This window comes from Punctularia strigosozonata (assembly GCF_000264995.1).
Source record: "Punctularia strigosozonata HHB-11173 SS5 unplaced genomic scaffold PUNSTscaffold_4, whole genome shotgun sequence".
NCBI lineage: Eukaryota > Fungi > Basidiomycota > Agaricomycetes > Corticiales > Punctulariaceae > Punctularia > Punctularia strigosozonata.
In genome coordinates, this window is record NW_006767436.1 from 2,348,959 (window position 1) to 2,363,466 (window position 14,508).

General features: G+C 55.4%; 8 protein-coding genes across 8 annotated transcripts; 2 read left to right on the forward strand and 6 right to left on the reverse strand.

Annotated features, from left to right (window-relative positions):
• Window positions 1–2,607: 2,607 nt before the first annotated feature.
• PUNSTDRAFT_142898 (uncharacterized protein) lies at window positions 2,608–3,485 on the reverse strand. Its single transcript, XM_007382485.1, has 4 exons — window positions 3,338–3,485; window positions 3,073–3,286; window positions 2,944–3,011; window positions 2,608–2,885 (listed from the first exon to the last, which is right to left on the reverse strand). The coding sequence occupies exons 1-4, from the start codon at window positions 3,340–3,342 to the stop codon at window positions 2,807–2,809; spliced, it is 366 nt and encodes a 121-aa protein (XP_007382547.1). The 5' UTR covers window positions 3,343–3,485; the 3' UTR covers window positions 2,608–2,806.
• Window positions 3,486–4,195: 710 nt separating this feature from the next.
• On the forward strand, window positions 4,196–5,062 carry PUNSTDRAFT_65650 (uncharacterized protein; the record flags this gene model as incomplete). Its single annotated transcript, XM_007382486.1, has 2 exons — window positions 4,196–4,858; window positions 4,913–5,062. The coding sequence occupies 2 exons, from the start codon at window positions 4,196–4,198 to the stop codon at window positions 5,060–5,062; spliced, it is 813 nt and encodes a 270-aa protein (XP_007382548.1).
• A 662-nt stretch (window positions 5,063–5,724) lies between these two features.
• PUNSTDRAFT_51607 (uncharacterized protein) lies at window positions 5,725–7,656 on the reverse strand. Its single transcript, XM_007382487.1, has 3 exons — window positions 7,333–7,656; window positions 6,185–7,266; window positions 5,725–6,121 (listed from the first exon to the last, which is right to left on the reverse strand). Exons 1-3 carry the CDS (start codon window positions 7,574–7,576, stop codon window positions 5,939–5,941), a joined length of 1,509 nt encoding a protein of 502 aa, XP_007382549.1. The 5' UTR covers window positions 7,577–7,656; the 3' UTR covers window positions 5,725–5,938.
• A 445-nt stretch (window positions 7,657–8,101) lies between these two features.
• PUNSTDRAFT_85555 (uncharacterized protein) lies at window positions 8,102–9,276 on the reverse strand (the record flags this gene model as incomplete). Its single annotated transcript, XM_007382488.1, has 3 exons — window positions 8,102–9,009; window positions 9,065–9,174; window positions 9,229–9,276. 3 exons carry the CDS (start codon window positions 9,274–9,276, stop codon window positions 8,208–8,210), a joined length of 960 nt encoding a protein of 319 aa, XP_007382550.1. The 3' UTR covers window positions 8,102–8,207.
• Window positions 9,277–9,435: 159 nt separating this feature from the next.
• On the reverse strand, window positions 9,436–10,083 carry PUNSTDRAFT_101011 (ubiquitin). Its single transcript, XM_007382489.1, has 5 exons — window positions 9,990–10,083; window positions 9,915–9,932; window positions 9,830–9,859; window positions 9,628–9,710; window positions 9,436–9,565 (listed from the first exon to the last, which is right to left on the reverse strand). The coding sequence occupies exons 1-5, from the start codon at window positions 10,005–10,007 to the stop codon at window positions 9,481–9,483; spliced, it is 234 nt and encodes a 77-aa protein (XP_007382551.1). The 5' UTR covers window positions 10,008–10,083; the 3' UTR covers window positions 9,436–9,480.
• A 462-nt stretch (window positions 10,084–10,545) lies between these two features.
• On the reverse strand, window positions 10,546–11,034 carry PUNSTDRAFT_142902 (uncharacterized protein). The gene is made up of 2 exons (XM_007382490.1): window positions 10,885–11,034; window positions 10,546–10,817 (listed from the first exon to the last, which is right to left on the reverse strand). Exons 1-2 carry the CDS (start codon window positions 11,006–11,008, stop codon window positions 10,651–10,653), a joined length of 291 nt encoding a protein of 96 aa, XP_007382552.1. The 5' UTR covers window positions 11,009–11,034; the 3' UTR covers window positions 10,546–10,650.
• Window positions 11,035–11,913: 879 nt separating this feature from the next.
• On the reverse strand, window positions 11,914–12,903 carry PUNSTDRAFT_142903 (uncharacterized protein; the record flags this gene model as incomplete). The annotated part of the gene is made up of 4 exons (XM_007382491.1): window positions 11,914–11,937; window positions 11,987–12,180; window positions 12,246–12,465; window positions 12,523–12,903. 4 exons carry the CDS (start codon window positions 12,901–12,903, stop codon window positions 11,914–11,916), a joined length of 819 nt encoding a protein of 272 aa, XP_007382553.1.
• An 899-nt stretch (window positions 12,904–13,802) lies between these two features.
• Window positions 13,803–14,477, forward strand: PUNSTDRAFT_63690 (uncharacterized protein; the record flags this gene model as incomplete). Its single annotated transcript, XM_007382492.1, has 5 exons — window positions 13,803–13,947; window positions 13,999–14,053; window positions 14,106–14,210; window positions 14,266–14,335; window positions 14,394–14,477. 5 exons carry the CDS (start codon window positions 13,803–13,805, stop codon window positions 14,475–14,477), a joined length of 459 nt encoding a protein of 152 aa, XP_007382554.1.
• Between the last annotated feature and the right edge of the window lie 31 nt (window positions 14,478–14,508).

Sequence of the window (14,508 nt, forward strand, 5' to 3'; positions counted from 1 at the left end):
GTTGCCGATGATAGGTAAATCTAGAATAACGCCATGCATGAAGATAAGTATATATGTCGACCGAGTAAATCTGCTCCATCGCGGCGAGAAACTGGTGATCTATTATATCTTCAGTGTGACAAGTCGTACCTTCATCGGCCGATCTATGTGGTCCATAAGTATTCTGTTCTACTTGATTCCCGGAGGACGGCGCAGGTAGGAATCTAACAAGCCGGACCATTGCTCCGGTGCAAGAACCGGGACAGGGTGAGATCGAACCTGCAGGCCGTTCACCAGGAGCTCGAGATGCCGTCCACGTAAACCTAGCGCGTCGCAGCCTACCCAAGTCCATTCAGTTGGCAAAGCGTCATGCGAACAGCGCTCATACCAATGCATCCGTTCTCGAGCGTATCTCCTCCTAAAGGGCGGCCCAACTTCGGTTGCATTTCATTAATAGCGAGCGTATTCGAGAATAGCGCTGCTTCACGGGAAATGGAGCTTCTACCGCCGCCTGGGCCCAGGACGAAAGTTCGCCGCGGAGCCACACTGGTAGATGTCATGCAATTTCATGCGTATCGTGCGGGTTCGACTTGCGCTCTCTCCCTAGGGCGGCGTCCGCATCCGCTCGAATAGTCAATGCCAAACGGCCATGTACGTGTTGTGGCTTCAGGCACGGCTGCGTGTGTCCCATACTCAATCTGAACTGGGACCGTGAAGAGCAGGCGCAGCATCATCCGTCGATGGCCATCGAATACTAAGTATGCAAAGATCGGCAACACCTGGCGGGGGGCTCAATCCTCGCTAGAACTCCGATTCCCGGCCACGACAAGAGAGCACTTGGTTCTAGTAGAGAGATCCGGCGGGTCAGAAGAAGCCCATGCCGGGTTCGCTATCTGAAGTTCACCCACCGATCATACAATAGATTTTCACGGGACGATATTCTCGACAGTGGGATACTGCTGCGTCTTGTCTGCGCCTTCTGTAGCGTGCAGGTTACCTGGGTTACGGCTTTCCGGGACACATGGAGGACTCTCTTGCGATCCAGCAGTGAGGGCAGAAACGTTACAGGCTGTGCAAAGGTTCTTTCGTTACACGCGACCAGAACTTAACGTCAAAGTTTGGTGAGAGTGTGTGGGCAAGTGTGCGAGTTCAAAAATGACATGAAGGAGATTCAGGGGTCTTCTGCTTCAGATTCAAGGACCCTTTTCGTCATGGTTTCTGCAGGCTGTCGCACGAGTCACAGATAGCGAAGTAGGACCGATTGCGGAATGCGTAGCGGACGTGGGTGTGGGGAGAGACGGCAGTTGACGCCAGCCAGTGAGGATGAGCCAAGCCGCCGCGCAAAATGTCGGCGCTGAATTGTCGGGAAGGGATCCGTGGCTTGACGCCCCGAAGTCGGAAAGTCGAATCGGGAGCGACGATCAACAGGGGGCATTACGAAATGAGGAACGACGGCACGAACTCCGGGAAACGTGAGAAGGCCTGTCTTGATCGCTGCAGAGTGCGGTTACAGGCATCATCTCCGAGAACCATGGCGGCGCCGTGCTTCTGGGACCAACCCGCCGTGCCATTTCCCAAAGTATATCCGGTCAAGCTTATGCTCCTCAGGTGACCAGGGGGCGGCCGCGCTTGGTCCGTCGATCCTGATGGATGCAGCTTGCAACCATCGTCTTGGATCGAAACGAGGTAGGAATCGAGGGTTCGAACGAGATGAATGTAATCAGAACGCCTTGCGGACGAGAACGCTGGCGCGCTGGGGTCTCACGCTCGCTGTTCGCCTGCGGGGTTCCACGATTGGGGAGTGCCCCATACGCCAGTAGAGCGAGCAGGACGCTGGTAACCAGCGTACCGATGCGAACGTCGCTTGTCATCCCAACACATGCGGGGCGAGGATGGCCACGTCCAACCGGGAAACACGATGCCGGCCGCAGCGGAAAACTTTCAATTCGGAATGTATCTGGTGCAAGATGCTGGCGGGAACTCCGCGCGGTGAATACACGTCCACCGGCGCAGAGACATATCGAGCCCATATAGATGCAGCTTCGGCACACAGGCAGAGAGAAACTGTGGCAAGTCCTGCGACAAACCAGTACAAGGGCGCAGCTGTAAAACAAACCCACGAGTCAACATATGCGCGCGGGTGCGTACAGGGGCGGAGGCTAACGCGAGGAGGGACTTGTCTATAGTTATCTCGTCTTGTCCGCATGGGCTCTGGGCGCCTTGGTAAGATTTGTGCGGCAACCGCGGTTTTGAAGTCCTTTGCAAATCACGCCTTGTCAGTGCACGTAATGATATCTTCTAAAGCGCGAACAAGAGTCAAGGATCGCATGAGATGAGATCACAGACCAACCTGGAACATCTAGGCCTACCAGACAGACGATGCTGGCCCTGCTCCTAGGCCTAGCTAGGGAAGGCTTGGTCCGGACGCAAATCGCTGAGGAGAGAAAATGATGAGTGAACAACGTGCTTGTATGGAAACTCGGGCGGAAGAAGAGCGTCAGCGCCGCTGGGCCTAGAAGAGCGACTTTGGAACCGTGTCTGATGCGCATATACGGCAGGCTGCTTCGCGTCTGTGACTAAGAAGAATCATCAAACCAGGGAGAAGTCCCAGACGTTGAATTTCACATTGGGTAAGGTAGAATACAATAAACGGGGGAAGTGCATCGATAGATTAAGTATGGGAAGCGGGGATTCGGCTCATATGAAATCGCAGCATGACTGAGGGAAAACGCACGATTTCACGGCCGCGGCAGGGCCCATGGTCAAAATATGTTCTCGCAAGCGTCCATAAAACGCTTCAGAAGGGGTGCCACGTATGCTGCGTGCTTCATCCTATGCGATCGGTGAAATCCTGATTGAAAATGGAACGCGTGGGGTCTTGCTTGACGCGTTCGTCCTTGATCATTCTGGGATAGCGTTGCGTCAGGCGTCGAGGCGGATCATCAAATGGAAAGAAGGGCCCACCTCGAGTCAATACGAGCATCTTCGCCCTCAACGCCTATTACAGGCTTTGGAGTCTTGGCTTCGAGCACCTAGAGTTCGTCCGTCCCAATCAGCATGGACCACAGGTTGTACGGCGCGGGTAGCACGCACATAGTGATTGTCACAGTGGGGACAGTACTCGTCGCTCTCGTCGTACTCGGCGATGTCCTTCCTGAAGGCCTTCTTGCACTTTTTGCAGATGAACGTCATCTCGGTCGTCTTGCGCAAGGGATGGTCCTGGGCCTCGGCATGGCACTCGGCACAGTCGTACCACTGCTTGCAGCAGGGAGCGCGGATAGAGACCTGTGCATTGAGAATGTGTTTACTGCGGCAAAGTCGTCAGCCGTGCGGCGACGGTGAGAGAGAGCCAACGGACCACATCGCGACAGAGCCAAAACGCGGTGTGACTGCGCGGACGAGCGTGACACCGGACGGGCTGCCGTGACGTGACTCATGCCTTTATAGTTACCGGTACCGCGACGCACAGTCACGTAAGTACATTACCGGGATTTCGATCAGCGCCTGGCCACGCCCGCATCTCGGCCAGGCTCAGGGCGAGAGACCTGCCCGATATGGAGATTCTCGGCGGTAAGCTGATTACGTCCGGCTGGTCTCGGCCTCGGCGCCTGGAGCGGATCTGGCTCCGACCCCCGCTCGACCCCGTGGGAGCGCTCGAACGCGGCATCTTCGTCCTGACGAGGTGCGGGACGAGCGATGTGACTGCCCCTCATAAGCACCAATTCGCGGTCAAGCCCGTCCTGGCCGCCCCGAACATGCTCTCCCTCGATCGCCACGGCGCGCTCCCGCCCCCGGCCCCGCTCGCCGGCAAGCGCCGTCACGACGACCTCGGCGATGGCGAACGCCCCGGTGGAGCGTCGAAGCAACCCCGGACGTGTCTGCACGACTCTCCCACTAAGGCGCATCCCGCCAGCCCGCCGCCGCGCCCAACCTCGCCCCCGACGCTGGGACGCGTCTCACCCGACAAACAGCCGGCGTCGTCTCCCGGGTATACGCACAAAGCCATCGCGCGCGATTCGAGGTATGCATCCCCGGCTTGCATACCTTTCCGCGGCCGGCGTCGACTCACCGGCCCGCCGCCTGCCGTATATGTAGCCCCGACTCCCTGTTCGACTCGCCCTCGCCCGGCGATACGCCGCCGGTGCATCTCATCGTCGATCCGGAATCACCGCTGCCGGTTCGAACGCACAACAGCCTGATGGGCAAGCGCCTACCCATGGGAAGCGGCTTGCCAGATCCGACACCTGCCAAGCGCGCCCTCTCGCCCCGAGCGATACCCGGGCTGCATTTCAACCCGGGCTTCCGCATACCTGACGACGTTGCCGAGGGCGTCAGACGGGCGTGCATGGAGCAGTATTTCCGCCCGACCGACGGCGACCCCACCGGCAAGCCGAAATTCAACCAGGTCCAGCTCTTCGGCCTCTGCACGCTCTCGCCGGCCCTCCAAGGCTTTATCGTCACCCTGGCGGAGCTTATGCGACCGCATCTGTCTCCGGAGCTACATGACCTTCTGTTCAACCCGGACTACCCGGAACCTTCGCAGCACAAACAGGACCTTTGCTCGCCGTCGTCTACCACCCCTTCCACCTCCTCCGCCGCCCCGAAGCGGCATCGGCAAGCCATTTTGAACCTTTACGAGCCAGGCGAGGGTATCACCCCGCACGTCGACCTAGAGAACCGGTACGGCGACGGCATCGTCGGCGTTAGTCTCGGCTCGGGTTGTGTCATGAACTTCCGGCATGACCTGCGTGGGCAGCACGATCTCTACCTGCCCAAGAACTCGGTCGTCGTCATGACTGACGAGGCTCGTTTTCTGTGGCAGCATGGTATAGAGGGGCGCGAGGTGGATCTCGTAGAGGGCGAGCAGCGCCAGATGGGTGTCAGAGGACGGTCTGGAAAGTCTCTCAGGGTCATTTCGAAGCCGAAGCCAGAGATGATCAAGCGAGGAACGAGGTTGAGCATCACTTTTAGGTGGTTGCTGCCAGAGGTCGTGCCAGATCCGCCGGACGCGGCGTGCGATGGGGAGCCATATCTATTCGAGGAGGACGAAGAGGACGAGAGCGAGATACCTCTGTTTGTCTGATGAAACGGTGATTTCGGATTCACGGCGACTGAACATTGATTGTAATTCCTTCTGTCTTTGGGCGTTATGCCGCTGCTTAGAGGAAATAAACGTATACGCCATATACGTGGGTACGTAATTGAAGTTATTTTTCGCTTCCTATTTAATTATCTCCATTCACGCCAAATCCAACACACCACTTTTACGTCTGTCACGACGTATGTTGTATTTTAGCATATTCCGCATCGCCTGTATCAGTATCTCGTGCAATGTTGTCGTCGGTTGTGACCGTCAGGCAGTTCCTTGCGAGTACCGCGGTCCTCGCGCATAGTAGAGAAGGCGGACCTTCCTCTTTCCTCTCCGCAGAGATCGAAGGAGGAAACCATCTCGTCGCACTGCTCGAGATAAGTACTCTGCATATCGCCGAGCTGCAGTGCATCATGTTCGTTGGACGATAGGTCCGTCGCATGTATTGTCGACATACGTCAAGAAGCCCAACGTTCGGCGACCCTGACGTGATTGAAGTGCATAGTGAACTTGCCAGCAATCGTCGCCAACATTTTTGTCATCGACCGTTTGGTGTTCACTGATCTATATAGTTTTTTTGGACAGTCCGACCGCCGACGAGATTACACCTACTGGATCTGGTACCCATGGACTGATATCATCTATATATTTTAGGACGCTGAACTCAACACATTAAGAGCATCTATGAAAGCACAAAGCACACCGACAAACACAGGGCATAAGCACACTGCCGAAAAATACATAGACAATCATGAACATATTAATCCTAAAGTTTCATGAGACTTCGTGCAACAACATAAACGCTGGCTTATCGTCTTCGCTGGTATCATGGATACTTCGCCTGCCTCCAGGGTTGTTGTTGGCATTCATCTAGTTGCGCATTCGCTCGCGGACACGCATGAGCGCTAAGCCAAGCCGATTCGCCGTCTGTGCGCCGGCACTCCAAAAACCATCGGAGAACTCTGTGTAAACAAGCTCACGGTTCCCGGTGCTCAGCAGGAGATTACCGAGTTCCGGATGTTGAGTAAATTTAAGGTAAAGCACTTCATCGACCTGTCATCGTCAAGGGTTGCGAGTTACTCCCTGTCGTTGTAGAAAACTTTGCACACTTCGCACCTTGTCCATGACGACGTCGTTCCAGTCAGGCCGCTGCCACTGCGCTCCGCCCGTCACAAACGCCTGCACCTCGCCGATGGTTTGACACAGCCGGACCCTTTCCTGAAGCTCCTTCAGCGGAGCGGGATCCCCACTATCGTGCATGAACCGCATGGCTTCGAGAAGGTGATACGCAGTCGGCCACAGCACGTCCTTATACAGGATGCGATGCGGAGAGGAAAGTAAGAACCCGGAGTACTCGGGCGCGTCTTGCGATGAGAAGGTGATGGGCCGTTCGTCCGTCTGCGGTTGTGGCATTCCGAATTGCTGCATCCCTCCGAGCGCCGGGCTGTAGGGGCCCGGAGTGGGCTGAGCTGACGCAGGCATCAGCGGGGTACGCGCAGGCCCGGGCGAGCGGAACAACGTCATAGGCGAGAGTGCAGGGTTGGCACCCGGGGTTCCTCCCGATGCCGCGGTGTTCTGAAGGTTCATACCAGCGACGGGCGAGGCCGTCGCAGCACCGGCAGGCTGAGCACTAGCGCCTGGACCTGGCGTGGTCATGACGTACACCTGCGCGTCAGTTCCAACCTGATTTTCTGCGCCGCTAATCAGTGCCATGAGCGATCGCGGTATATCAGGTCGGCGTTGGCGTCCCCTCGTGGGTATAGGAGCCTGTCCGGCGCTTCCGCCCGTTGTCATAGAGCGGAAGAGCCCTCCGCGCTTGCTATTCTTCTTCGGCTTCTTCTCCTTGCTCTTTGAACGCCCCCAGGAGCTGAATAAACCCCCTCCGCCATCTGAGCGGGAGCGTTGGTGCCCTGATCGTGCACCGTCAGCATCGAGCTGTTCTGTTCGCCAAGGGTATGCCCAGAGGCTTTGGAGGTCCTTGGTCAATGTGCGATACGGTTCCAACTCGTAAAGGTCTCTGGGCGGATCCGGCAGAGGATTGCGAAGAGGAGTACGGGGCCGAGGCCCCGGAGGACCATAGACACCTTGTGGTGGAGGGGGCAAAGGGGTGGGCATGCCTGGAAGGTTGTAATACGGTGGCTGAGGCAATGGATTGCCCGCAGCAACATGTGGTGGTTGCAGATTGCTGGTCATTCCAGGTATGTCAGGACCATCATCGCTGTCCGAGGATGAATCAGAGGACTGAGAAGACATTTGGTTCATAGGATGGAACGGAGTGGCAACCCGCTGGGCTAACGACGGGCCAGGCTGTGGATGTGGTTGCGGTTGCGGTTGCGGTTGCATTTGGGGTTGTGGTTGAAAAAGTGGGGGCTGGAATTGAAAGGGCTTTTGGGTCTGAACGACCGTCTGTGCGGGAATGACTTGGGGTTGAACACCAGCCTGTTGCCCTTGAGGGAAGAATTGTAGGCCTGTGTTCGGCTGTGCGAAGTATCCTTGCTGGCCAGGCATATCTGCTCTCAGACAAGTTAGGTCACAGAGAAAGGTTCGAGTCTCAAGGGAAGATGAATGATAGCACGCACATTGTGGTTGCCCCTGCATGACTATCCCCTGGTATGGCTGAGACGCAGGCATAACGACTTGCGGCTGCTGAGGATAGGCGTACTGCTGCACGGGGTAATTGTAGTAGCCATCCGCACGTTCCTTGCCCTTCCGACTCGGTTTCCGACCCCCGTAATAACCATATTGGGGATCGAACTGTATGGGCTCTCCGAAACCAGGTTGAGGAAGAGGATACGGTTTCGGCTTCGAGTTGGAGTTGCCCATCGTACGAGTGAGCGGAGTGCCGCTCGATCTCGGGGGATGAAGTGGCTATCGACGGAGATGAATAGCTGCCAGATCTCGCTCGCGGTTCATTTGCGGGCTGGTTAACACGAGGTGAGGCCAAGTTGAGCCATGCGTTGAACTTTGGCCGTGGTGGCCACGAGACAGTTCGCCGCGGCCATTGCCGACGCTCACGTTGGAATGCAAGTCCGAGTCAATTGGGTCAATCCTTAAGAAAGACTTGCAAAGCACATACGGTACTGAGTACTGATCATGAACTACGGGATCCTTTTAACGTCAATCCGTCTGACGCCTCCCCTCAATCGTAGCGTCTCCTAGGAAGGGGGCTACGAGATCGCGGTGACCTCGACCGGGGCCTATCCCTGCCTCCTCGACCTCCGCGATCGCCCCAACCACCACCGCCTCGGCGTGGAGGCGGAGGCGACTCTCGCCGTCTGGGCGGCGGCACCCTTTCGTCCCTGAGCCTCTCCCTATCTCCACCGGCTCTGCCTCCCCTTCCACCTCCTCTTGGCGCTGGGGCATCTGATCCGCCTCTCCAGTGCCCTCCGCCTCGCCCAAGCCCTCCAGGCGGTCCTCCCGCAGTTCCAAGCGAGCCTCCCCATCCTCCGTCGCCTCTACCGCCAGGCGCGCTGGCCTTCCAGTCCTTTCCGTTTGCACCAGCCGGTGCGGCGCCTTTAATCGCGAGCTCGCCCGTGGGAGTCGGCACAGTGAGATTCTTGGGCAGGATCACCGACAAGCAAAGGTAGTCGCCAGGTACGAAGCGCAGTTCGTCCAAGCGCTCGTCTTTCTCTCTCTCAGTGAGCTCCCTCGTCGCTTTAGTCGTAGCGTCCTCCATCTCTGTGCCCTCCTCGACGCCTGGTGCTGTTCCTGGCTCGTAGTCTTCTAGGAGGCGCGGTGCTGTCGTGTTGAGTGAGCCAGGTTCGCCCAGAATGTCGCGGGAGTACACTGTGCCGAGTTCCTTGCTTGCGAAGCGTCCGCGAGCGCTGGGATCTGCGTATACGGCGCGGAAGGAGTACCGTCCGAGAGGATGGCGGTATTCGATCTGAGTGGGCGCGGTATTGCGAAGCGTGGTCAACACCTCCCGCAACGTCGCATCTTTCCTACAGCACGAGTCAGTGAAAGTCATATTGTCACATCAGGTGCAGTAATAGCCACCAGGTGAATATCTGCTGTTCGTCCGTCGTAGGGAGGGCCCCATCCTCAAACAGCTGCAACCTATGGAAACCTCCAATCTTGATGAAGGTCCGTATGAGAAACGGAGCCGTCTGTGCGACCAATCTAGATCAGATACAGCTCCTAGAGCCGTGAAGCAGTCGCACCTTTCCGCGGTCAACAACTGGTTTACTGGTCGAAGAAGTAGCCTCCATGACGGCACGAACAAGCCTGAGTCAAGGGACAACGCGACTTGGGCTGCTTGCACGAATTTGGTAGTGCCCCTGAATGGCAGCTGCGAGCACCAAAAAGCGACAATGATACAGTGCAAGCTTCTACATGTTACACAGACAAAGCACAAAATAGGCAACACGGGTGGTATAAATCATTGCGCAGCCGAGGCGAACTAAACGGACGATTTATCGTCCCCCGCGGAGAGCGAGCACGAGATGCAGAACGTCCCCTGCCGCTATATTCTGTTCTTGCGCATTTTTGTCATCGGGACTGAAAAAGGATGGCTATCATCAACGTAGGCTCTCCATATCACGAAGTCGCAAAACACGCACAGCTGACGTCCCTTGAAGATGAGCCGCTGCTGTTGGGGTGGTACTCCGGACTGCTCCTCGACCTTCTCCTTTATGCGCGTGATCTGCGGCCGATAACGTCATGGAGCGTGCATAGTGTGCAGCACCGCGAAGCGTGCAGGGTGTACAGGGAGATCGCGATGTGAGCGCGCATGCTAGCGTGTGATTTGAATAGTATACTTGCCTTGTCATCGGGTTCGATATCCAACTCGATCTGCATGGAGCTGGTTTGATTCACCGCGCCAAAGATCTTGTGAGGACATGCGCACCTCCTTCCCCGTCAACGTCTACCGAGTGGCGCGTAAGTAATCTCGTAATGATGCAAACGTTCAACGACGCGTCACCTTCACTTTGATCATCATCTTGGGCAAACGTTGGCTTGTTCTATTGACCGAAAATAGTTGTAAAAGAGCCTCCCCGCGCTCGAATATTGAGGATGAAGGTCAAGTGTGAATGCTGTGTTGCGATGACCAGGATAAAGGCGGTTGAACCAAAAAGGAAAGCGTGATTATGCAACATGCATATCTTATCTCACCCCGAGTCAGATAGAAACGACCATCAGGCTGAGAGTTCCCCTTACACCATGAGAGCACTAACCCCCGGCAGAAACTATCTTGCAGCCTTCACTGTCGTACATTACAAGTCTTCTCGAAAGAAACTTAATGCGAAGATATCTCGACTCGGACTGCTCCACCAGGCAACGAACACGCGCACGAACATAGGTGTCGGTGACACATCTGTGAACGATAAAACGCGTCGATCGCTGATCGCAGCGTGATCAGCGCTCGTTGGTGAGGAAGTCGGAGGTGGTAGTGCTGAGACGTCGGTATCATGCTACTATGATCAGTCTTACGGACGGAGGAAATGTGCAGACGGCGCTCCTGTGAGTTAATCATGGAGGGGGCCGTTGATCTCCACTGGTCATCGTAAAATACATGCCAACACAACAACTCCAAGCCGTTCATCACCCTCACCGACCGTCCACTGTTTCTTTGCGCCGTTCCGTTACAGTTCCCTGAATTTCTTGATAATCAACTCCCCTTCAAGCTTGTCCTTCACGAACGCCACGACAGTCGCCAACCCTTCACCCTTCTCATGCGCATCGAACGCGGCATCATCCACATAGACCTCGTAAAAACCGAACTCCCGCGGGTCATCCGGGGAGATATGCACTAACGATAGTCAAAGGCGATGGACACGAGTCAGAGGGGCTCGCGCTAGTATTACTGGCATACCCACCTTTGTACACCTCCGTCCCGGGTTCCTGAAGTGATTTTGCCTGCCCTGCTTTGAGCGCTTCTGCGAGCCCAGCTTCATGACCAGCCTTTACGCGGCCGAAGGCGATAACGGTGAGCTTAGACATGGTAGGGTGTTGCGCTTGAACTAGTCGCAGAATGTCGCAAAGGAGCTCTGCTTAAAAAGCGGAATGCGCTAGTATCATCTCCACGATCAGCCGGTAGTTGCCGGTATAGCTGACTCATGCTGACGATAGTGTGTCAACGATGTTGCACAATACTTATGTATAATTAGCATACGACGACACGCCGCGGCGGAATTACGAGCATGGCTCCCGCGGGAAACAGGCTGAATCTGGGCAAAATAGATCAGAAATGATTGGCAAAATAATTCAGAAAAGCTATGAGCTAAGCTGACCCAAATGATGTCAAACCAGGGTTCTCCAGGGATATACAGTAGCTTTGAGCTCGAATCGATCCTCGGGGCCCATTTGAGTTGCGTAGGCATGAGGTGCGGAGCCCCATCCGTTGACCGACACATCCATCCATTCTGAGTGGGAAGTTCTGCTGCCTTGAATGGTGCCGGAGACGACCGGTTTCCGCCCGGCCATGCAGTGGTAGAAGGAGGCATCACGGCTACCATAAAGCCGGTAGACGGAATGGAACGGTGAGAGCGATATCGTGAGAGGTACTAAGCATGGTCGTTCTCTCCTCACGCAGTGTACCCATAGACGGATCGTACACGGCTCGCTTAGTCCTCTTCTCATGAATCGAGATCTTGCGGTCAAGTCTACTGAGATCGAGACAGCTTCTACGTTTCGAAATACCGATGAGTTTATTGCAGGCAAGGAGCGGACAAAATCGAAGGCACGATTACGCAGGGCAACCCTGGAAGACCGACCAGACGAATTGGGCCATGATGCGATGCGTTTGATACTAGCGAGCGAGGTCAGCTTCTGCAAACGAATGTCGAAAAGGGTGCGTGCCTGTGGGTGTGCGGGGATCCAGTACAAGTCTATCACGCCGCAGATGGTTAGATGATGACGTCCCAGCGAGACTGCTTAGCGTCGATACTCACAGTCATCGGGATCCGAACAACCACCAACAGTCGTCGTTTCGCTGACCAAGCACGCACTGGTGTTAGTATATCCGAAAGATTGATAGTTGGCGAAAATTGCGTCGTAGAGCTCGGCCCAATTGACGAAAGCAAAGTTGATTCCCTTTGAGGAACGCAGAGACTTGGCTCCCTGCCAAATCCGATTATCGAAATCTTGTGACGTCGCTCGATCGAACTGGACCGCTGATCAAAGCAGTGTCATACATTGAGCAGTTTGCAAGTACTCCGATTGTGAGAGGATGGCGTACCGATGAAGAGGAAGTTCTTGGCACCCTGAGTGGAGATCAAGTATTCGGTCTGGTTGATGACCTGGGCAGCTGCAGCCGGCAGGTTGGCAACGTTGTCTTTGATACTCGCAGCATAATCATTGATTCCGAAGAAGACCGTGTACAATGTCGTGTCCTGGTTGAGACCATTGTTCTGGCCAACGTAAGTTGCAACTTGCTTCACCATATCGCCGTTGTTTGCCTAACATCAACGTCAGAGACATGCTTTTGTGAGGTATGGAGAAACTCCGTCACATACTCGCGAGGGCCATAAGGTATGATCGACCGTGCTTCCAGCGAGAGCGTAGTTCTTTACAATCGTGCTGCTGCTGATGTTGGCGGCCAGGTCCTCCTCCCACATCAGTCCGTTGCTGATTCGTCCGCCATATTCGGGGTTGGTCCCGCTGGCGACAGCAGGTGACGGCGTACCGCCGGCATGCTGGCCGTTGTCCGTGTATGAGTCGCCAAAGGAGACTACCGTCTTGATGTTGGACAACTGCACGCCGGCGTTTATGTTTTGGAAAGTGCTTGAGGAGTAAGTCCCGCACGTTGGGAACTTGACTAGGTGGACCTGATTCGCACTGCCGAGTACGAATCTCGGAAGGGAGAACAGAAGTAACAGTGCCAGGTGCGAGTGCATGATGGGCAGTGCGGAACGGTATGAAGCGTGGAATGATTGTTCGATTCAGCGTGAGGTCAAATACATAACGGCACGCATATCCCGGCCCGTTGAACCATGTGCATAGAGAACCCCGGCGGCAAATCGGAACAAGTAGTTGGAGTACGCACCATCCGATGAATGTATACGGAATCAGGAACATTTTGCATGACGCGCATAGCAAGCGTGCAACAACCTCGGATGCTGGCCGTATTGCACAACCAATCTGTCGTAGGTGGAGACCCCACGAGTTTTTTTGAGATCGATCCTGGCTGCGCTTAAAATGATATGGAATCGGGTTTACTACCTGGACGCACTCCAAGGAAGGGGCCACCGGGAGCAGAATGCGCTCTCATCACCATGGCGCCCGCAAAAACAGTCGCTGGCTGCTTCCGATTGCGAGAGACGTGATTGGGACGTGAAGGTGTTCGGTTGCTCAGATGCAGGTCCAATGTGCAAGAAGCAGGTTGAACGGGCCGACAGAGAGATCATGTGGATGTCCGACCTTGGACGTCTTCGAAATGCAGCACAAGATAGCCTGAGCAACCACAAAGACCGATATCGCAGCTCACATGCGTGAAAGTCTCGTCGAAAACGCGCCCAGGGGGGGCGGGGTATGGCCTACTAGTCGTTGGTTGTTGACAACGTTGACTCGTTGACGATGTTGCATGCACGAAGGCAACGCGCGAGTACAGCAACATGTGATTTCTGCTATTTCTCAGGCTTTGGCACCTCTTGTCCCGGAGTCAGCCTCTGCGCGCAGTCATGGCCATACGCCGTCGGGTCCCATTGATCGTCGCGGGGACATCTGTGCCGCAGATATGTCGCCCACCTCCAATACAACGATTGGAAAGATACCAGCCGGCGAGCTCAAAGATGGCATGCAGCAGAAACTGTCAACGTACCGAGGATTTGCACAGGAGATGGTCAGACGCACAAAGCTCGTTGAAGTGGATATGAGGCCAAATGCGGAAGAACCGACACGCAAGGAAGCCAGAGTTGTCTGTGAGGTGGATGTACAAGACGGTGTGTAGAATGTCCGATGATACGATGGAGCGTTGCTAAATAACGTCCTAGATATGCTCAATCCTCATAACGTACATGGAGGATGCATGGCCACTCTCATTGACAAGTTCGTCTACTATAGATCTAACTGTGGGCATCGTCTCTGATCGTTGCCCTAGTTGCACTTCTCTGCCATTGTCCGTGTGGAACGTAGCAGCTGGAGGACCAGGCACATCAGGAGTGTCACAATCATTGGCAGTGTGGTATCACGCCCCAGCACCCAAGTGAGCACAAATTCCGTAGAACGGATGTCCGACCGATACAAGTACGAATTTTTAGGGGTAGCCGTCTCCGCTTGATCAGCACCACCACGGCAGTTGGGTCTCGAACCATGATGGTTCGTTGCGAGGTAGGCAGGTCTCAGGCTGTTGTCATTCTTTAAATTTCGTCGCTCAAACCTTCGATAGGTTTGGGATATCACTCACCATCGGCTGGTAGCAACCGGCGTCCATACCAAACTGGAGCCGTCCGTCTCCAAGAGCAAATTGTAATGCGTCGGAGGCCAGTGGGGGCTCTAAGCCG

Bases quoted from the DNA above. Each gene is read 5' to 3' on its own strand.
- PUNSTDRAFT_142898 (XM_007382485.1), bottom strand. The intron at 3,012-3,072 runs GTGCGTGCTACC...GACGAACTCTAG, and splicing joins CCCACTGTGACAATCACTAT to GTGCTCGAAGCCAAGACTCC. The intron at 2,886-2,943 runs GTGGGCCCTTCT...ACGCTATCCCAG, and splicing joins GATGCTCGTATTGACTCGAG to AATGATCAAGGACGAACGCG.
- PUNSTDRAFT_51607 (XM_007382487.1), bottom strand. From the start codon at position 7,576: ATGCCTGGCCAGCAAGGATACTTCGCACAGCCGAACACAGGCCTACAA. The intron at 7,267-7,332 runs CTATGAACCAAA...GTCCTGACATAC, and splicing joins GGTTGCCACTCCGTTCCATC to CTGGAATGACCAGCAATCTG. The intron at 6,122-6,184 runs GTGCGAAGTGTG...TGACGATGACAG, and splicing joins ACGACGTCGTCATGGACAAG to GTCGATGAAGTGCTTTACCT.
- PUNSTDRAFT_101011 (XM_007382489.1), bottom strand. The intron at 9,711-9,829 runs GCAAGTATACTA...TATCGGCCGCAG, and splicing joins ATATCGAACCCGATGACAAG to ATCACGCGCATAAAGGAGAA. The intron at 9,566-9,627 runs GTGCGTGTTTTG...ATCCTTTTTCAG, and splicing joins ATCTTCAAGGGACGTCAGCT to TCCCGATGACAAAAATGCGC.
- PUNSTDRAFT_142902 (XM_007382490.1), bottom strand. From the start codon at position 11,008: ATGTCTAAGCTCACCGTTATCGCCTTCGGCCGCGTAAAGGCTGGTCAT. The intron at 10,818-10,884 runs GTGGGTATGCCA...GACTATCGTTAG, and splicing joins CGGGACGGAGGTGTACAAAG to TGCATATCTCCCCGGATGAC.